The 20202-nt window shown below is 38.6% G+C and overlaps 4 protein-coding genes across 4 annotated transcripts; 2 read left to right on the top strand and 2 right to left on the bottom strand.

Annotated features, from left to right (window-relative positions):
• The first annotated feature begins 1724 nt into the window (after positions 1–1724).
• On the top strand, positions 1725–4167 carry LOC108860297 (protein NRT1/ PTR FAMILY 4.1). Its single transcript, XM_018634195.2, has 4 exons — positions 1725–1894; positions 1978–2195; positions 2262–2770; positions 3233–4167. The coding sequence occupies exons 1-4, from the start codon at positions 1798–1800 to the stop codon at positions 3957–3959; spliced, it is 1551 nt and encodes a 516-aa protein (XP_018489697.1). The 5' UTR covers positions 1725–1797; the 3' UTR covers positions 3960–4167.
• A 2370-nt stretch (positions 4168–6537) lies between these two features.
• On the top strand, positions 6538–8784 carry LOC108856465 (uncharacterized). Its single transcript, XM_018630270.2, has 9 exons — positions 6538–6794; positions 7126–7192; positions 7272–7354; positions 7483–7585; positions 7685–7841; positions 7932–8060; positions 8145–8231; positions 8344–8388; positions 8485–8784. The coding sequence occupies exons 1-9, from the start codon at positions 6698–6700 to the stop codon at positions 8632–8634; spliced, it is 918 nt and encodes a 305-aa protein (XP_018485772.1). The 5' UTR covers positions 6538–6697; the 3' UTR covers positions 8635–8784.
• A 188-nt stretch (positions 8785–8972) lies between these two features.
• LOC108856467 (rhodanese-like domain-containing protein 4A, chloroplastic) lies at positions 8973–10333 on the bottom strand. Its single transcript, XM_018630271.2, has 4 exons — positions 9661–10333; positions 9465–9567; positions 9230–9362; positions 8973–9142 (listed from the first exon to the last, which is right to left on the bottom strand). The coding sequence occupies exons 1-3, from the start codon at positions 10257–10259 to the stop codon at positions 9258–9260; spliced, it is 807 nt and encodes a 268-aa protein (XP_018485773.1). The 5' UTR covers positions 10260–10333; the 3' UTR covers positions 8973–9142; positions 9230–9257.
• A 178-nt stretch (positions 10334–10511) lies between these two features.
• On the bottom strand, positions 10512–14501 carry LOC108862020 (formin-like protein 1). The gene is made up of 4 exons (XM_018636029.2): positions 12249–14501; positions 11957–12162; positions 11589–11833; positions 10512–11493 (listed from the first exon to the last, which is right to left on the bottom strand). Exons 1-4 carry the CDS (start codon positions 14228–14230, stop codon positions 10678–10680), a joined length of 3249 nt encoding a protein of 1082 aa, XP_018491531.2. The 5' UTR covers positions 14231–14501; the 3' UTR covers positions 10512–10677.
• Positions 14502–20202: the final 5701 nt, after the last annotated feature.

Below are 20202 nucleotides of genomic sequence, written 5' to 3'. Positions count from 1 at the left end.
TGGGAAACCCATAGAAACTTTAGGAGTTGCTGGTCTGATCATTGACTTGATATTCGTTGAACATTTTCTAACATTTGTTTCTGCTTTCAGTGTCAAATACTTACTTTGCTTTCACTTGAACGGAGGTCATAAATAGCATAAAATGGGACGTGAACCATCTTTTACCAGCCAACGTAGGAGGAACCTGAGCGTTTTTCGATTCTTTGTTTTGTTTTCCACCAAATCGTATGGTTAAAATTGTAATCTGAGTGTTCAAGACCTTGGAATAGTTCTTTTTCTTTTTTTTTGGCACAATGACCATGGTATAGTTCTTTTTTTCTGTAACAGACCATGGAATAGTTCACACAACTGTCCTATGTAATAAAAACTCTTATGTATCTTCTCTTTTTCAGAGACTTTTGTCGTCTATTACGAACCAAACAACAATTCTTTTCCTTTGCCACTACGAAAACTTATGCTAGCTAAACAAAAAATAGTTTTGTAAATGTTTTCCTTTTCCATGCAAGTCTAAGAAAGTAGAAATTTCTTTTCTTTTTTGCATATTTGGGTTTGAATATAAGAAAGGAAAGAAATGGTAGATGCATGAACCTTTTGACTTGAATGCATGATTTATAGGCCGGTTCTGCTTATATGATGTATACGGACCTCTTCCAAACAACTAACTGACACAAAATAGACTGACGTGCTGGAAAACCCATAGAAACTTTAGGAGTTGCCTGGTCTGATCATTGACTCGATATTCGTTTAACATTTTCAAACTGTTTCTTCTTGCAAAGTCAAGTACTTACCTTGCTTTCACTTGAACGGAGGTCATAAATAGCATAAAATGCGATGTGGACCATCTTTGCCAGCCAACGTAGGACGAACCTGAGCGTTTTTTCGATTCTTTATTTTGTTTTCCACTAAATCATATGGTTAAAATTGTAACCTGAGCGTTCAAGACCTTGGAATAGTTTTTTTTTTTTTTGGCACAATGACCATGGAATATAGTTCACACAACTGTCCTACGTAATAAAAACTCTTATGTATCTTCGTTTTTTCTTTTTTGAAAGCATGTATCTTCGCTTTTTCAGTGACGTTTGTCGTGTATTACGAACCAAACAACAATTCTTTTCCTTTGCCACTACAAAAACTTGTGCTAACTAAACAAAAAAATTAGTTTTGTAAATGTTTTCCTTTTCCATGCAAGTCTAAGAAAGTAGAAATTTCTTTTCTTTTTTGCATATTTTGGGTTTGAATATAAGAAAGGAAAGAAATGGTAGATGCATGAACCTTTTGACTTCACTGCATGATATCCGATATTACTTTAAAAGTTACCTTAGAGCATTTTTAAAATAAGATTTGGAATATTCTGTAATTGATACATCATACATGGATATCATTCAGTGACTACACTATGGCATGTTAGCTAAAATTTTGGATACATGAATACAAAATAAACTGATTTAATCAATATAGAGATACATATTACTCTTGCATTTATCAATACATATCAAGAAATATATGACAATTTTACTAATTATATAAAAAGTTGAAAGATAGTGTCGTTACTTGCAAATGTCCAAACAAAACTAATCAGTAGACACTTGTAAAACAGGTCAAATAATAGTAATTGCTTTCCGTTTCAGCTCTTAATTACTTTGTTTTTACATTCTCACGCAACTTGTTCTTAGTTTCTTATATAAACAAAAACCCAAAAGCAACCACACCATCGGTAATGTCAAAGTAACACCTAATACTATCACTTTACAAAAAAAATATCTATTAAATCATCCTTGTTTCTAAAGGATCGTAGAGATGCAGAATGAGATGGAAGAGAAATTTGAAGATTGGAGGGGTAGAGAGGCAATCCCTGGCAAGCATGGTGGAATTAGAGCTGCTTCCATCGCTTGTGGTAAATTTCAATAACCCAACAAAAATAACCTTATAAATATTGCACTTTTATTATATATGGATATTTGGTGTGTGCTAATGTAGTTGTGGAGATAATGGAGAATATGGTGTTCTTAGCATGTTCAACCAACTTCATCACATACTTCACGAAATCATGGCATTACTCATCAGCCAAAGCATCAAACATGGTGACCAACTTCACAGGAACTTCGTTTTTGCTCACTATCTTTGGTGGTTTTATCGCTGACTCTTTTCTCACTCGCTTCACCGCTTTCGTCATCTTTTGTTCAATTGAACTCCTGGTAACAAGAAAAAATCCATTAAATTACTTAAAATAATCAAAATTACTTAAAAGCTCCTTTTTATAGGGATTAATCTTGTTGACCATCCAAGCTCATATCCCTAAGTTACAACCACAAGGAGATAACACTCCTTCGACTCTTCAATCAGTGGTTCTATTCACAGGACTTTATGCAGTAGCTACAGGTGTTGGAGGTGTCAAAGCCTCTTTGCCTGCTCACGGAGGCGACCAGCTTGATAGTCGAAACCAGAAACTTATCTCAGGATTCTTCAATTGGTATTTCTTCTCTATCTGCTTTGGAGGCGTCTTGGCCGTAACAATTATGGTTTGGATTGAAGAAAACAAAGGATGGAGCTCCAGCTTCGATATCTGCACCGTGGTTTTAGCCTCTGCACTCTTTCTTTTCACCGTGGGATTTCCTATGTATCGGTTCAAGCGTCCAACAGGAAGCTCTTTGACCAGAATTGTGAACGTGTTTGTTTCTGCCGCAAGAAACCGAAATAGGTTTGCAACGGATGCAGAGATGACGCAGAATCATAACTCTACCGACAAAAGCATTCATCACAACAAATTCAAGTAATGCTAAACACGTACTTTTTCGTCTTTTGTTTTTAAAATATCTGCACTAACATAATTAAGCTTTGTCCTAAGTCCTAGTTACGTCCTAAAACTAAAAATGGTTCCCTTAGAAATTAATAAAGAAGCTTTCATAATTTTGATTCCATGCATTTCAACTAGTATTTTTACCTTTTAGAATTTCATTTTTTTTTGAAAAATAAAATATATTTTCCAATAAAAATGATTGAGATAGATAATTAGACTCTCCTGACTAAATTTGAAAGACGTGGGTATAATTAATAAAAATGGTTATTTCAAAAGCCATAGTTTATATATTAAAAAGCCATCGGTTCTTATTGTATGTATTAAAGTTCATTTTATCTAACGATTTATGATTTATATGATTCAAATGCGTTATAACGTAATAATGATTCAGTACAAAACAGAGCTTCAAGACCGGTATTGGTATTTGATTTTCAGGTTTTTAAATAAAGCAAAGCTCAACAATAATATCTCAGCAACAGAAGTTGAAGAAACAAGAACATTTCTAGCTCTCCTACCAATCTTTGCGAGCACAATTGTAATGAACTGTTGCTTAGCACAGCTCTCAACCTACTCCGTACAACAAGGCATGTTGATGAACAGAAAAATCACGCAGTCCTTAGAGTTTCCTCCCGCTTCTCTCAACACTATTGCTCTCTTATTTATGCTCTCTTCTATAGCGTTCTACGAACTCTTTGGAAAAAGAATCTCATCAAACAATAACGAAAGGTCGTCGAGCTTCAATTTGAAACGCATAGGAGCAGGCCTAGCTCTCACCTCTGTTGCAATGGCCATAGCAGCCATCGTGGAGGCCAAGAGAAAACAGAAGTTGGTTCACAACAACATCAAAATCTCCGTGTTCTGGTTAGAGTTTCAGTATGTTTTGCTGAGTTTCTCGGATGTGTTGACTCTTGGAGGAATGTTAGAGTTCTTCTATAGAGAATCTCCTGCGAGTATGAAGAGCATCAGCACGGCGTTGGGGTGGTTTTCCACCGCGTTAGGTTTCTTCCTAAGTACGGTTCTTGTGGATGTTATTAAAGCTGTCACGGGGTGGCTCGATGGAAAAGATGTTAACGGATCCAGACTCGAGCTGTTTTATGCGGTCCTGTGTGTTCTTAACACCCTTAATCTTTTTAATTATATTTTCTGGGCGAAAAGATATTAAGCAAAAAAAACAAGAAAACAAAGTATGTGCTTGTTTTTTTTCAAAAGTACTCTTTAGTTTTGTTAATGATTGGCATAATCTTTCAGTGTAAATGCTAAGCATAATGTGTGTGTGTGCTCTCGTCATATAGCGGAAGTCTATATCAAGTCACTTGTGTACTTGTTTCTTGTGGTGGTTCGCAAGATGGTTGAGATGTCACTGTAGTAAAGTGACGAAATAGTAAGAACAGTCGCAACAGCTGTATATTGACATTTTGTAAACTGTTTAAAAAAATAAAAATAATAAAAAGAAGGAAATAAAAAGTTACAAGTATTTAAAATTATGGCTTTTAAGATACTTTGAAAATGAAGTATACACATCTGTTGTTTTTTCATTGATCAAAAAAAAAATTGAAAACTAAACTATTATTAAAAGATGGAATTGATTCCTAGTTTTCTCAATTAGTCATACTCAACTAACTATAAGGAGGCTTACTGAATGTTGAAGAAGGAACTTTGCGAGGGGAAATCAATTTGAAGAAGCAAGTTCTCCCATTATGGTAACTAGATGAATGCCCACTGTACATGTGAGTATTTGTGCAATGCAAGTTCAGTATCAAGTATACATAATATAGCGAGTATTCATCTTGTATCCAGCCGTATCCAAGATGCACTTTCATTGCTTTACACTCTCACTACTGTCAATGCAAAGTCTTCTTCTATATCCAAAGTAAACATTATTTTTGGAGCTTTCATCTTTAGTACATTGATTTGTTCATATATATTATGCTTATGCCTTCATCTTCTTCAAAAGAAAAGAAACGACGTCCTACTCAACCTTTCCAAGGAATAAAATTTATAAACAGATACTCACAAATAGTTTCTTATTCAAATTAGAGACGATCATCCACTATGGTATCTTAGCTTTGTTTGTTTGAGAACTCCTTGCTTTTTTGTATCTTTTCTTTTCTAACTCTCTTTAAATGTATGTATGTCAAACCTTGTCTCTCGGTAAATATCCACAAGTGCATGTTCATATGCAATAGACATGATTTTTTCAGTCAAAGAAACTTAGTGAAACATGAGAAGACTTGTCGTGAGATATAAAAGAAACAAATGTGCCAGAACATCTTTAATCAAGCTGTGAGGAAACCAAGAACAACAAGAGTTGAGGTTGCAAGATATGTAGAAAAGGAATCCAAAGTTGCTGATGCATACTCCATATGCAATATGCATTATTTTTTCAGTAAAAGAGACTTAGCAAAACATGATAATTGTTTATACTGACGTGGGATAAAGAAGAACCAAGTTCGCCAGAACATCATTAATACTGATGTGTCACCTAGAGTAAAGGTTGCAAGATCTGGAGAAAAAGAAAAAGAATCCAAAGATGTCACAAGCTCTATCCAAGTTTCTCAGACTGATAATTGTTGTATTGATGAATACATCCATGTAAATCTCTTCTTTTCTTTAGATTCTCTAAGCTAAAGAGCAAGAGGTCAACAAAAACATTTGGCTGGAGTATTCCAACATGAAGAAACACACAACACAACTTCAAGGATAAAACATTTGATTTCTTATACCATTAGTAAAAATTCATTTTTAGAATCATTTTGACAAATTTTGAAAACTCCCAAAAGAACAAAAAAGAGCAGGTAGAAAAGGAGATATAGAGAGTTACAGTTTCCACATATATGAATAAATGTATATTGGTTGAAAGAGTATCTATGCAAATGTAAGAGCCAAAATTAGGTCAACAAAAAGTAAGAATATAAAGGTTAATTTCTTCACAATAAGAGTTTAGTGTTTACATGTTATCTAATATGTCAACTTTGCATAATTATTCCACAATTGTACTCACTGACCTTCTCAATTATTATATTGTACTTGTTGAACTCAAAAGAGGTCTAACATTTTCCTCATCTAGGTATAGTACCACTTCTTGTCTATGATGATCCCATCAAATTTTATCTGTGGAAATCAAAATTATCATGGCCAGTTAGAGTTTCTTATCAGGCATGTCAGGCGTTTCAAAGGCTAGATTGTTGTGTTTTTTCAAGAAGTTTGATATTATTGTCTGCTATAACCTAAGAGTGCTTACTTTGGAATTAGGAGAGTAGTTTGCACTGAAGTCAGTGATATCGTTGAAGTAAGCTTCTTTTGTTTCCGGTCAAACTCTTTCTTTCTGGAGAACAACGAAAGAGTTTAACCTAGATGTTCAAAGATTAGAAAAAGGCAATTGTATACCTTTGCTTTTTGTTTTCTTGAGAAATACTTATTTTCCAATAAATAGGTTTATATCTTTTGACCATCTCTTTGTTAAATCGATGGAATGTGATGTATTTGATAGAATTTATTGAAGGTTGTAATTCATCTACAATAGATTAAAAAATGCAGGTGGAACGGGGCATGGTATCTCCTCTAACAAAAGACCTCTGAAGAGGGAAAAAAGTATTGCTGGTGGCTAACTATAGTTGTTTAATTTTCAGGGGTTATATTTGTCGAGAAAACAAACCTTAAGGGTCTTTTTAATTATTTCAAGTAACGTTGGTTTGATGGACAAGTAAAAAAAAAGATGAAAGATGAAAAAACAGAACCTTTCACCTAGGAAAGAGGCTTCGATCCTCGCAACTAAAACAAGTATCCAAAAGTTTTGGTGTGGGTGGCTTCGTCAAATTCTCAGTCTGCACTTTGAAAAAGTTAAAGAGGAAGATCAATACTTTGATCGATCTTCTTCCACCCCCAAGGAGAAAGAGAAAGATGGGTTCTCATGTTCTTAGGTCTCCCATTACCTTGCGCTCTTACAGCAGCTCCCTCGTTGGCTTCTTCTCCAAATCTCCTAATCCTCTTCTCTCTGGTATTTTCTCTAACTTACTGGTTTCTTCGCAATTCAATGTATATACTTTGGGTTTATTCTGATTCTGGAGACTTTTTTTTCTTCATTTCTGGAGTTTTCTTCGTTGAGTAATTTCCACAAACACTTAGAGTGCATTCTCAGTTTCATGGATGGGAAAAACCCAAATTTTATAGTCCTAATTGTAAAATTCTAGAGGAAAGAGACAATCTTTGTGATGAAATGTTGTTCATTTTTGGATTCAGCGTCCAAGTTATTATGAAATGTTGACAGCTTTGTTTTTTTTTTATCTTCTTACTTTTCTTCACTCATGATTTGTGATTTATCTGTCCAGCGAGATGGGTTAAAGCAGGAGAAGTCAGTTCCGTCAGATGTCTTACTTCTGCTATACGTGGAAAGAAGTAAGCGTCTTTTCTTCTAATATCAAAATCAGGAAGCTTTACATCTTTCTGTAATGAAACTCTTATTGTTCTATAACAGCAAGAAACAGAGACTTGATGAGGCATGTCTCGAAAGGTATCAGGAATACAGCCGCACACTAATACAATCATGGATTCTACAAGGTACATACAACAAAACACATAGTAGTTTATGTTATTCGTCTTTAAAAAAAAGAGAAGTTCTTGGTGTAGCTTAAGCTTTAGTGTTAACTATGCTACAAAGGCTTAACTCTAGTGTGTATGTTATTTAGGCAAAGTGCTTGTAGATGGGAAAAGAGCTAGCAAAGCTGGGATGCCTGTAGCCAATGGTGTATCCATTAAGATTACAGCTGAGGTTCCCAAATACGTATGTAGGTGATTATTCCAACCCTTATATTTATACGGTTTCCGTAGTGCTTTGAGATCATTTTTCTTTTGTCAGACTGTTCTATCTCTGTTGTCCTCAACTTGCAGAGGTGGGCTGAAGCTGGAAGCTGCAATAGAGAAGCTAGATGTTGATGTTTCTGAGAAAGTGGTTCTTGATTCTGGACTTTCTACAGGAGGGTTTACAGATTGTTTGCTTCGTTATGGTGCTGCTCATGTGTATGGTGTAGATGTTGGTTATGGTCAGGTGCTAAGTTTTTGTTCAAAACAGATTGTTTGATTTTCTCTCCTGCAGTCAGAGTCTCCTAATTACTAAATAGTCAGTGTATTGTAACAGGTTGCGGATAAAATTCGTAATGACAAGAGAGTGACTGTTATGGAAAGGACAAATGTGAGATACCTCCCAGGTCTCCCTCAAAAAGTCGATGTAGTGACGCTAGATCTCTCCTTCATTTCCATTCTCAAGGTAAGTTTGGTTCTGTTCATTTTGTTTGCAGAAACTATGATAATTGACTGTTATGTTTTAATATGCTTAAAACTGATGGAACAGGTGATGCCAGCTGTTATGAATGTGATGAATGAAGATGCAACTTTAGTTACCCTTGTTAAACCCCAATTTGAAGCTCGGCGATCACAGGTAATCAAAACTATTTGATTATTTTACACAGTAAACTCTGAGAAAGCATTCAAATCATCTTTGTAATTTGTTACAATTTGTTCTTCAACATTTTTTGTTGTTTCTCTTCAAGGTTGGGAAGGGTGGGATAGTGAGAGACCCTGAAGTACATCAGGAGGTATGTTTGTATTTCCGTTTAGTCTTTGCGACAATGGATTCTTTGTATGTTCTTTCTAACGTAGTAGTAGTTACAATCTTTTGATGTCTTGAGAAGGTCCTTGAGAGGATAATAAATGGTGTTGAGAGCTGTGGATTCACCAACAAAGGGTTTATCGAATCTCCAATCAAGGGCGCCGATGGAAACATAGAGTTCTTGGTTCGCTTCGACCGAGGGACGGTTAAAAAACCCGAAGAAGAAGAGTAGTCCTATCCTAGACTTTATATATTGTCGTTGCTGGGGAAATGCTATTGTTTCTTGTCACTCCTCATTTTACAACTATTATTTTGTTTTGGTGATATCATTAATTGCAAGTTAATCATTTCAAAAGATCTTAAGAAGAGTATTTTGGTCTTATACATGAACTTCTTCATTTGATGGTTGAAACTTATCATACAGTGCAAAGGAAAAATACTATTCGGAGTGTCTGCGTCATTTTTTTCGTCTTGTCACTATAAACCCGTTGTCTATATCATCCTGGACTGCAATATAAAAAATAACAGCAAGCACAATAATTCCGCAACAACAAGTCTGAGGATTCAGTCTGTCGAAAAGAAGTGACGCAACTGAATCTTGAAAAGGTTAGCTTTTTACAAAGCAAAGACAGCTCTTGAGATCTAACACATGTCTTTCAATGTATTACAAGTCTTTTACTACCAAGTCTAAAACATGTCTTTTAATGGTCTTGTAGTATCATCATCAAGTCTTGCCACCACTGCAAAATAGAGGGCAAACATTAAAATGGGAGAAAAAAATAGATCTTTTGTGAAAGCACAAAATCGAGGAACGTGAATATGCATACCACACAATCATTAGGCTATATTCTTGAATCAGTTTTCAGTTCCAACAACGGAAGCTTCATTTTTATTTGTAGACTTTGCGTTTTTCGCAGTATACATATGCACAGGTGGAGGCAAAAGCTCCTCTTGAATGGCCTGGAAACAGCAAAACCAAAGACCAAAAAACCATCAGGATCAAAACATAAACAACCAATGTAATCTCTCTACCAAAAGCCAAAACATCAATAGACAACATACCAACCAACCATTCTTCCCTCTCGCACCGCCTTTGATGTAATAAGCCTCTTTAAATCCATTCTCAACAAGCAATTCAGCCACTTTCATGGAGTTACCATCAAAACTGCCTTCCACAACAAAGTTACAAACATGTAAGAGACAACACGAAGCAATGTTTAAAAAAAAAAGTTTGAAGCTTTTGGTCCTGAATCCTTACTTGTCAAGTACACAAACAACAGTATTCTCCGGATCAGAGAAGCTTCCTTTAACTCTCTTCAAGAACCCGGACTCATCTTCTTCACTATACGGAACCTGAACCGAGCTCTTACCCAGAAACTTGAGACTCGGCGACGCCAACGAAGCCAAAGTCTTCTCGTCTCTGATATCCAGAAGCTGCGAATCAGGCTGGCTCTTGAGCTTCCGAAACGCGTTGATGGCGGATATCGGTTTATACTTCCTCAGGTAGAAGATCACAGCCGGGTAAACCACGAGGTACATGAACGTGCATCCCGCCACGAAGAACGGGTACTTGTTGAAAAAGTTGTCGATTGTGATCAGAATCGACTCCAGATCGATTTTCCCGGTGGATTGGTCGGAGATCGAGGTGAAGGGGGCTGTTGATGATGCGAGGACAGGGGAACAGAGGATGGTGGTCTGAGAAAGAGTTATGGATAGATGGGTTTTGGACAGAAGCTGTAATGAAGAAGATGTGTTGTTGAGTGGAGTTTGGTCGGGGTTTGGGGTTTGAGGAGTGGAGGGTTTGCATTGGTTTCGCGGAGGAGGAGAAGATGCGAGGATTGTCGGAAGAGAGGTCATCACTAAATGGCGACGAGAGTTCGATGAGTGTGGAAGGAAGCGCCAAGAAGAGGATAAGAAAAATTAAAGGTCTCATTTGTTTGCGTAATTAAAGTTATCTTATAAAATTGGATCAACAATATAAAATGTGACGGCAAAGCTGTAAAATGTCTATTTTGTCAGTTATTATCTTGTAGAAAGAACATAGGACTGTATTGATATTTCTCTAACAGCATGAATTTTGATTTATTCTTAAAACTTAACATGATCAAATTTTAAACATAAAACCTATATTATTTTACAAGAAATGTAGAAAAAATAAATACTTGTGTCTCTGTTTCCCTCCGCTCTCTATATATGTTATATTTTTTTATGGCAAAAACAAACTGGATTACATTTTACAACTTACACAAACAAAGCTGATCCCACCTTAAATAAACTAATGAGATGAGTTATGTTCATCGTCTGAAGATGAAGAGGAAGAAGAAGACGAAGACTGCTTTCGTCCGAACAGTCCAGGCAGAGGCTGTGGCAGCATTGGGTTCACTGGAACTGGAAACTTGTGAGCAGAACTAACCATTGTTCTTTCGTTTATCATCCCTACTTCTTTGCAGACTCTGTCCACTACCCCGAGGAAGTCTCGAACCACCAAAAATATCCTAAACGGATGCGCTTCTTCTTTAGCCGAGTTCCCATGGAAATACTCTGTGATCTCTTTCACAAGAGACAACGCTACGCTCTCTTGAGCTTGTACTCTGATGATATCTTCTTCAGCTCTTTTCAGAAACGTGTTCATAGATTCCAAGAATCTCTCGCTATTGCTGCTGCTTTCTTCTGTGATTGTTGATTGGATTTGGATTGCTTCGTTGATCTTGGTAATGCCTTGGGAAAGCTTGGAGACGTAGCTGCTTAGTACTTCTGAGTCCATTGCAGCAGCTTTCTTGACGTTGCTAAGCTCCGAACTTAGACTTGATACTACTTGGAGGCCGAGTTTCCTGCATTTGATGTCATCCGTTTGTGTATTGTCACCTGAGAGACGTGTGCCTTCTGCTCGGATGATCTCTTGAACAACGAAATGCAAGAGAGTTGTTTTCCCATCAGCGCCTTTGACATCGACCAGCTTGAGGAGCGTGTCGAGCTTGAACGCATGTGCATCGCCTCGGTTCGTCCCAACGTTCATGCGGTTTCCTGTCTTTAGAACCGCTTCTAAAAGCTTTAAGAACATCCTGCTGTTCCTCAGCTCCTCACAAGCAGCCTACCCAAAAAAAGTGTATCAAGTCGTGATTCGTTACAAACACAATGGTAACAAATAGAGAGAGAGAGAGAAGATAGCTTTTGCTTTATACATACCTCAAGAGTCTGGAAAGAGTTCTTCAGGTATTCAACCTCGGAATCAAAGTTAGCAACATAGAGCATTGCGTCAACTCTTTTAAAGGCAAAAGGGATGTCTAGCATTGCCTTGAGGAACTTCTCAGCATGTCCAAGCTTTACAGGCGAATCATCCTTGTACTCTTTTAACCTGCGCTCTTCATCTTTCGTTGGCGCCATCTTGAGTAAGCTCTCAAGAAGTTCAGTCCCAAGTGTTTCAGCATTGCCTGAAAAGTATAACAAAGAACAAGAATATGACACCAATCATTCAGGACATCAACTTCTTAGATCGTAGCTAAACAAAGACATATCAAATGTGAAACTACTAAGTATGTGACAGCATATGTTACCTTCAAGCAGAGCTTCGCAAACTTCTTCAATAGTGACATTAAGTGCACGAAGCAAGATTGCAATATTCTGAGCCTTCTTAGGGTCCAAGACTCTGTTCTCTTGGTTCGGGCTAGGGAGAACACATCTTGGAGTTGTCTGGCTCTGATTTGGTTTGGAGTCTAACGACTTTGCCACAAACAATGTTTCAATCATCTCTTCATCTAATCTGCAACCACACCAATCATTTCAACAACCATATTCTCAAAAAAAAAAAAAACATACTGTACTAAAGAAACTATGACATTAACTCACTTGAAAGAGCTTGATCGAAGCTGATCCCAGACCATCTCACGGTCGGAACTTGCTCTGACTTTATCCCAATGTAACGCCTTTAGCTTCGGTTTAGGAGTTTCCTCTGCAGGCTCATCATTGGCATCACTAAACGTATCTTTTTGAGTCTCTTCTGCTGAAGTCTTCTTGGGAAGGTTTTCGGATGGGATCACAAAAGGATTCGAAGGCGGAGTGAGAGGAGGTGGTCGGGCCTTAGTATTATTCCGGCGTGCCCATGTTGGAAACGATGGAGGAGGCGGCGGAGGCGGTGGTGGCACTCGCGAACCTCCTACAGTTGCTGCAGACGCAACAGGAGGCTGTAGAATCTGAGATGAAATGTTGGAGATTCGTGGAGATACATCTAAGCTGTGGCTGAAGTCTCTATCTGGAGATGATGACAGAGATGATGACGAGGCAGACTGTGGACTGTGAGAAGCTTTCTCCGGCGACTTGTGAGAAGCTTTCTCATCACGTAACGCGTCTAACTCGCTGAGGAAGCCTTGTCCCGGAGAAGAGAGTAGCTGAGACTGCAATCCTTGCCGGAGATTGCTCATGAACGCCGGTAACACCTCCGGAGACTTCTGGAAGCATCGATACGGTGATGTGGAAGCGGAAGAGTGCGTCGGTGATCGCAAGTAAGCTTCTGGAGTATCGTTAGGTCGTCTCTCTGGCGACGTTGAAGCGGATGATGATCGTGAAGAGCTTCGAGGAGAGTCGTCTTCGTCGTTGAGATTCTGGAGAGTGTTTTCTTCTTTTTTGTTGTTCTCTCTTTCTGGTGAAGTAGTCGTGAGAGATGTAACCGTCGGAGATCTCGAGATTTGACCTAATCCGCCTCCTCCGTCGGCGATTTTTGCCGGGCAGAGTCTCGGCGATAAAGAAGCTAGTGACAGCGACGGAGACCTAACCAATCGAAAATCGGTTATCTTCGCCGGGGATGATTCGGAGCTTCCGGGAGAAGTCTTCGGTGGCGGCTCCGGTGCGGAGATCACGGTTTCTTTAGGTTCGGATCTCTTCGGGCTCATCGAGGGAGAAATGCTGATGAAGGTGGATCTCCCCGGTGAGCCTGAGCTCGATGATGAGCAGGAGATAGTGTCGTTGTTCACAGATCTACTAGCGTTTTGATTCGTAACCGCCGCGAAAACTCTCCTGGACTCGGATCCGACCCGCCCGCTCGCTGAGCCTCGGGGAGAGTAAAACTCTTCCTCCTCTTCCTCTCCTATCGATCCAACCTCTGGATTCAGGCGGAAGCTTCGTTTCATGAGAGGAGGAAGAGGCTGCAGATCTGGAGATTCGAGCTTCCTCGAGCTCGAGCCGTTATTGCTACGGTTACTCCTACTCTCGGATTGATGATCCTCGACTCCTCTCGGATTCACCATCGTTCCCAAGTAGAGAAACTCCGAGCTAGTGTTGGCTGAGCTCCTCGTCGTCGTTGTCCTCTGCTTACTAACTCTACCTTCAGCATTGCGACGTGCTGAAGGAGCTGCTGATGAAGGAGGAGGCGGATAGACTCTGCGGCTGCTGTCGGTCGTCCACGTCTTGCTATCATCGGGCGCGTTGCTCTCCTGGCTGCTACTTCTTGTTCTGCGTCGCCAATAGAGCAAGGCGATTAGGGCGGCGACTAAAGCGGCGGAGGTAACGGCGGAGATTGCGACGATGAGGAGCTTTTTGGAGTTAGGCGGCGATTTGGTGGCGTGAGGGACGATGAGAGAGGAGATGTTGGCGGGGAAGGTTGCGAAGGATGCTGGAGAAGGAGGCGGAGGAGGTGAAGGGTATGTAGGGAAGAAAGGAGGTGAGGTGGCGTCTGGAGGAGTGGTGGAAGAGAAAGGAAGCTTAGGTAGCGGCGGCGGAGGAGATTGAGGAGGTGACTGTGGTGGAGAATCTACTGGGAAGAAGGGCTCGTGGAGGACTCGGCGGTCGGCGAGCGAAGATGAGAAGAGAGAGTAGAAGAACAATAAGAAGAGCATTGTGTTCTTCTTCTTTTTTCAGTGAACTAGATCTGATACTACTGTAGGGACTCTCTCTCTTTCTCTTTCACTGTCTTTATGTTTATTTTCTTCTTCAGGATTTTCTCAAGAAAAGATTAGAGAGTTTTTTTGGAGAGTGGTGGATCCAGCTAAGATTCTGCTGGGTAATGGACGAACGATCTTCTTCTTACTTAGGATTTTCACTCTCTTTTTTTTGGGTTCGTGTGTTTTTTTTTCTTTTTACTTATGGTGAGAGAGTGTGAAGAGAGGAAAGAGCAGGGAGGCCAAAAGAGCTGATGTAAGGAGAGTGGTTAATGATTCCCTTACACGTAGTAGGACCTGTTTTCTCTGACCATGACTAGTTATATTCTGACACGTGTACAAGACGTGGACTTTGTAATAGCGTTGGTTTTCTACCGCGTAAGCGTACACACTGCACAGAGCACACTGCAATGCAAGTTGATTTGTTATTTTATTCTAAAATGTTTGTAAATTTATGTATTTCTTACGGCATCGTTATATGTTACAAAGACTAGATTTTAACTATAATGAAGCATTAATGATACATGTCAAAAGGAATTTCTCATTTTTAAGCTTTTCATTTGAAAATCGTTTCTTTTTTCTTTTTCTATTTATTGGTTTTCTTCATTTAATTATGAAAAACCGATGAAAACTCATTAATAATGCTCTTATGAATTGAAATATAAAGTGATGTTGTATTACTGTTCGAGGAAGTGGGTGTGTTGTGCGAATTGTTTTTTTTTTCTTTTACCGACACTTCTCTAAATGGTCGGTTCATGCTTCCCTCAGATGCTCTGTATACCAAATGTTGGATTAAAGATTATAACACCCGTAACCAATGTACAAGTACAATATATGACTTTCAGCCACCAACGTCAATTCCACTGAATATATTTACAGATTATTTTAAGGCATTCATTATTTACAGATACTTTTCCACATTATTTTTCCTAATTAAACTGATAAGTTCTTAAAATGTTGACTACCACGAATTTGTGATTTGATTTGTTTCTAATAATTTAGTAATGTAAACATAACTGATTAGACAAGTTGTTAGAGTTGCAACTATTAGTAAAACAACTATTAATTATTAATAACTGTTAGATTTCAAGGAAAGAAACATTCATTGTTCGCCAAACGAAACCACGACACAATATGCAACCAAAGAAACTAGTAAGTATAATAGAGTATATGATCATTTGTTGCTAGACTCTAACAGCAACGTAGGCACCATGCTTGGCAGGAAGCCAGGAACAAACCGATCACATTTCATCAGGCGCATCAATCGGTTCAAGACTCTTTGTATGGTAAAACTGTATTCATTTCTAAAAAAGTATAACATCTAATGTAAATATGAAATTAAAAAATCAAATGAAGGCTAGTACTTAAAATTTCGAAATTTACTTTGAATGCGGCTGATTGTACTTTAATAATTCCTTTGCTATAGGTTGTATATTCATACCACCAACTAGATTCTCTGGTCTGCTTACAAGTAGTCTTTATTTTTTTTATCGACAAAATTACAGATTCATGTGGACTCGCTTACAAATAGTCTCAAATTCCGATTATTGTGATCAGTCTATTCCTCGCGATTTAAACGATCATTTTGGAATGTATGAAGCTTTGACTGAATTTTCCAAAGTTTATTATTCCTGTTCCACCAAATATGGTATATAGAGCAGCCGGAATAATAACGTGGACATTTAAGCTATTGCAACTAATGAGATGCATCAAATTAAATAAGATAAACTCTGTGTATAGATGACACAATGAAGGGGAAATGTAGCCTTCAGAAAATGTAATAAGTTAGTAACTAGCTCTATCTACTACAAAGCTAATTAGGTTATTGCAATTAGAAGTTGTGAAGTTTTTTGGCCAATGATCAACTCAAAGAGGGTTGGGTTTAAAGTTCAAACAAGAATCCGTCGAGATAACTGTTATATGCTTGTCAAAGAACATTGTATCACATAGGTGTTTAAGGGTATTGGTAAAATTCACTTAAAAAGGAAAATGGTTATATTTGGAGAATTGTAAGTATTTAAGATGGATGCTTTCTTCTTTGAACTAATAGAGAACCTTATAGCTTAATCAGTTGGGAATTTATCCTTGGTGATCTCAAAATACATACCCCAAGGGTAGAACTCTCCCTTGTGGATGCTGTTATAAGAGTTTCACAAACTGGCAAGTTTGGTTTAGATCTAAGCTTGCCAAAAGTGTAACAAATTTTTGAAGTTATAATCATCATTTGAGGGTAAGCATTCACTATTAGCCTATCAAGAAAATCTTAGTCAAGTTAGAGTTTGTTTAATAAATCTAGGAAACACGCTTTTTAACAAAGAATCTTAAAAGAGTCAGTTTCTCCCTGTAAAAGATTTTTTTTTTTTACTTGGCACAATGTAAAAGATATTATATCTCTCTCTATATACATTTTCGCCTATTTGCCAACATTATTTGTATTTTTGTTGAAAACTATTAAAACTGTAGTAAACGGTTCATTTTCTATTGTATCGTTACGCATAATGGTTTGTGATCTGACGTATCTTATATGTTATAATTTTCTTGGGAACCTTGTTACAAATACATTTATACTTAGTCGAATATATGTACAATACATAACTAATACTTCCATATTTAAGTTTATATAATACTATTTTGCTATTAAAGTGTTAAAATAAATATATCATTAATTTTTTTTAAGGAAAAGATGAGTCAAAAAGATAGAAGACAAAGCAAAATATAAAAAAAAAAAAATTCACTCAATGCCTAAAACACCCAACAATCTACATTCTATACATATTATAATGATGTTTTGTGGTCACTGGAGGCAGCGGCATGTGACCTAAAACCTTATTCATTTAATAGTTAGTGTAGCTTTAGATTTTAGTGAATCAAACCTAGCATGTTCTAGCAACGTTACGATTTTGTTCACTTCTGCGCAATGATAGAGTTTTTTGCGACTACTCTTAGTTCGTTTAAAATGTGAAAATTTGAGTTTACAAATTTTAATCCTTAATAATTGAACAGTCATTTGCCTATCGCTGATCGTTGCACTTAGTCACTGATCGTTGTCATCCGTTGTTATTGTTGGTCGTTGCGGTTAGTGCCTGGGAAACGAGTACAGTTGTTTACAATTATTATTGTAGTGAAAATTACGAAACTAGATTCGCATATAAGTGTATGGTCTGCTCTGGTCACTAAAATCATAACCGCATCCACACACTCAAAATTAATGATTCAGCTCCATTGCCACAGACAAAAGATAAAAAGAAAAGTTGAATCAGTGGAAGCTTTTCACAATAAAGATGTGGGTGTATAGAAAATTAGTAACGTTGCCTTTTGAAAACGTTTAAAAGTTCATTAAGCTTTCCTTTTCCTCTTTTAGTTGCAAAATGCAATGATGCGAAATTATTAGGATCAAGAATAAACACACCTGTATTTTTGACACATCGATCATATATGTGAATTTATTATTATGATACAAATTCAAGAAGCATGCACATCGATTTTATACATATCTTTGTACCTGTACGATCCTTGTTTTTGATAGAGATACAAAGCTACTGGGCCGAGTGTCACAAGAGGCCCACCTCGCAACAAGCATATCAGAGCCCAAGTCGAAGACTCTCTCTCAAGACAAGTCTCTTCCCCAACGGTCATCGACTGGAAACAGAGCTCAAGTCCAAAGATGTACGGATGTTCACAACTTGCCACAACAAAACCGATTTGAGCTGTTCTTATCCATTGAAGTTTGACTGCTTTACAGGCTGTTAGAGATAAGACAGCTCTAAGGATCTAGAGTGTTCCTAGGGCTTTTACGGTTTTGTATATAATGCTCTGTAATCTCCTCTGTAAAACTCATTCAGTAAAGTCGCATTATTCAGAGTCAATTCTATCTCTTCTTGTTCATTCTTATGGTATCAGAGCCATTAATACCTTAACAGGTCCCTGATGGCAGATCCTTACCCGTTTCCAAGTAAAGTTCACATCTTGAGCTCGGTTACCCTCAAGCTCAACGATAGGAACTACTTACTCTGGAAGACGCAATTCGAGTCTCTCTTATCTAGTCAAAAGCTTATCGGCTTCGTCAATGGTGGTGTTACGGCTCCTGCTCCAACTGTCACGGAGGTCAGAGATGGTGTCAACGTCGACACGCCGAATCCCCTGTATGAGTCCTGGTTCTGCACTGACCAACTGGTCAGATCTTGGCTGTTTGGCACTCTCTCCGAAGAGGTGCTTGGGTACGTTCACAATCTCACCACGTCTCGTGATATCTGGTTGAGTCTTGCTGAGAACTTCAACAAGAGTTCTTTGTCCCGTGAGTTTACTCTTCGTAGGAACCTTCAACTGCTTACAAATAAAGGCAAGTCGTTGGAGGTTTACTATCGAGAGTTCAAGTCACTCTGCGACGCTCTCAGCTCCATTGGAAAGCCAATCGAAGAGTCTATGAAGATATTCGGCTTCCTCAATGGCTTGGTAGAGAGTTCGATCCTATCACCACTGTCATCCAAAGCTCTCTCACCAAGTTTCCACAACCCTCTTTCACTGATGTGGTCTCTGATGTTCAAGGCTTTGCCTCTAAGCTCCAGTCCTATGATGATACCTCCACTGTCTCCCCTCACCTTGCTTTCAATACGCAACAGTCCCAACCCTCGCCTGGTGTGCGTCCCGAGGCTCCAAGCTACAACCCGCAGCACCGAGGAAGAGGACGTGGAGGCTATTACAGAGGACGTGGAGGCTACTCGACTCGTGGGAGAGGCTTTACTCAACACCAAACTCCAACCAATACCACTGGTGAACGGCCAAAGTGTCAGATTTGTGGGCGTATGGGTCACACAGCGTTGAAGTGCTACAACCGCTTTGACAATGCGTACCAGAGTGCTGAAGCGTTCAATGCCATGAAGTACACTGATGAACATGGTAGAGACTGGTACCCTGACTCTGGAGCTACGGCACACATCACCTCAAACGCTCAGAACCTGCAAACGTCTCATCCCTATCAAGGAGCTGATGCAGTAATGGTTGGTGATGGTGCCTATCTGCCCATTACGCATGTTGGAGCTACAAACATCACCTCTCCTTCAGGTACAATCCCTCTAAATGAAGTGCTTGTTTGCCCCCAGATTAAAAAATCTCTGCTTTCTGTCTCAAAGTTGTGTGAGGACTTTCCGTGTGGGGTCTTCTTTGATCTTAACCATGTGTATGTGATTGACCTCAAAACTCAGAGGGTGGTGGCGAAGGGTCCTCGAAATAAAGGACTATATGTGCTGAAGAGTGATGAGTTTGCAGCTTTCTACTCAACGCGTCATGTTGCAGCTTCGGAAGCAGTTTGGCATCAACGTCTTGGGCACTCAAACCTCAGAGTTCTTCAGCATCTTCAAGCCTGCAAGGAGATACAAGTCAATAAGAGCAACACTTCTTCCATTTGTGAGCCTTGCCAAATGGGAAAGAGTAGTCGTCTTCAGTTTTCTACTTCTAGTTCTTCTGTTTCAGAAACTTTAGAATGCATCCATAGTGATCTTTGGGGACCCTCCCCTGTTGCATCAAAACAGGGTTTCCGTTATTATGTAGTCTTTGTGGATGAGTACTCCCGTTTTACTTGGTTCTACCCTTTGAAATATAAAGATGAATTCTTGTCAGTATTCATTGGGTTTCAGAAGTTAGTAGAAAATCAACTCAACAAGAAAATTAAAATGTTTCAATCTGATGGTGGTGGTGAGTTTATGAGTAACAAGTTTAAGGATCATCTTCATCTCCATGGCATTCATCACCGCGTCTCTTGTCCGTATACTCCTGAGCAAAATGGTATCTCAGAACGGAAGCACAGACATCTAACGGAGCTTGGAATGTCTATGATGTTTCATAGCCACTTACCTCTGCATCATTGGGTAGAAGCTTTCTATACAGCTTCCTACATCACCAATTTGCTTCCTAGTCTGACCAAGAAGGAGATT

This window comes from Raphanus sativus, chromosome 5 (assembly GCF_000801105.2).
Source record: "Raphanus sativus cultivar WK10039 chromosome 5, ASM80110v3, whole genome shotgun sequence".
NCBI lineage: Eukaryota > Viridiplantae > Streptophyta > Magnoliopsida > Brassicales > Brassicaceae > Raphanus > Raphanus sativus.
This window is presented reverse-complemented; position numbering and strand designations above follow the sequence as displayed.

Bases quoted from the DNA above. Each gene is read 5' to 3' on its own strand.
- LOC108860297 (XM_018634195.2), top strand. From the start codon at position 1,798: ATGCAGAATGAGATGGAAGAGAAATTTGAAGATTGGAGGGGTAGAGAG. The intron at 1,895-1,977 runs GTAAATTTCAAT...GTGCTAATGTAG, and splicing joins AGCTGCTTCCATCGCTTGTG to TTGTGGAGATAATGGAGAAT. The intron at 2,196-2,261 runs GTAACAAGAAAA...TCCTTTTTATAG, and splicing joins TTTGTTCAATTGAACTCCTG to GGATTAATCTTGTTGACCAT.
- LOC108856465 (XM_018630270.2), top strand. From the start codon at position 6,698: ATGGGTTCTCATGTTCTTAGGTCTCCCATTACCTTGCGCTCTTACAGC. The intron at 8,061-8,144 runs GTAAGTTTGGTT...CTGATGGAACAG, and splicing joins CCTTCATTTCCATTCTCAAG to GTGATGCCAGCTGTTATGAA. The intron at 8,232-8,343 runs GTAATCAAAACT...TTTCTCTTCAAG, and splicing joins TTGAAGCTCGGCGATCACAG to GTTGGGAAGGGTGGGATAGT.
- LOC108856467 (XM_018630271.2), bottom strand. From the start codon at position 10,259: ATGACCTCTCTTCCGACAATCCTCGCATCTTCTCCTCCTCCGCGAAAC. The intron at 9,568-9,660 runs GTAAGGATTCAG...TGTGGAAGGCAG, and splicing joins GTTGTTTGTGTACTTGACAA to TTTTGATGGTAACTCCATGA. The intron at 9,363-9,464 runs GTATGTTGTCTA...TGCTGTTTCCAG, and splicing joins GAGGGAAGAATGGTTGGTTG to GCCATTCAAGAGGAGCTTTT.
- LOC108862020 (XM_018636029.2), bottom strand. From the start codon at position 14,230: ATGCTCTTCTTATTGTTCTTCTACTCTCTCTTCTCATCTTCGCTCGCC. The intron at 11,834-11,956 runs GTAACATATGCT...TATACTTTTCAG, and splicing joins TTGCGAAGCTCTGCTTGAAG to GCAATGCTGAAACACTTGGG. The intron at 11,494-11,588 runs GTATGTATAAAG...TTTTTTGGGTAG, and splicing joins ACTCTTTCCAGACTCTTGAG to GCTGCTTGTGAGGAGCTGAG.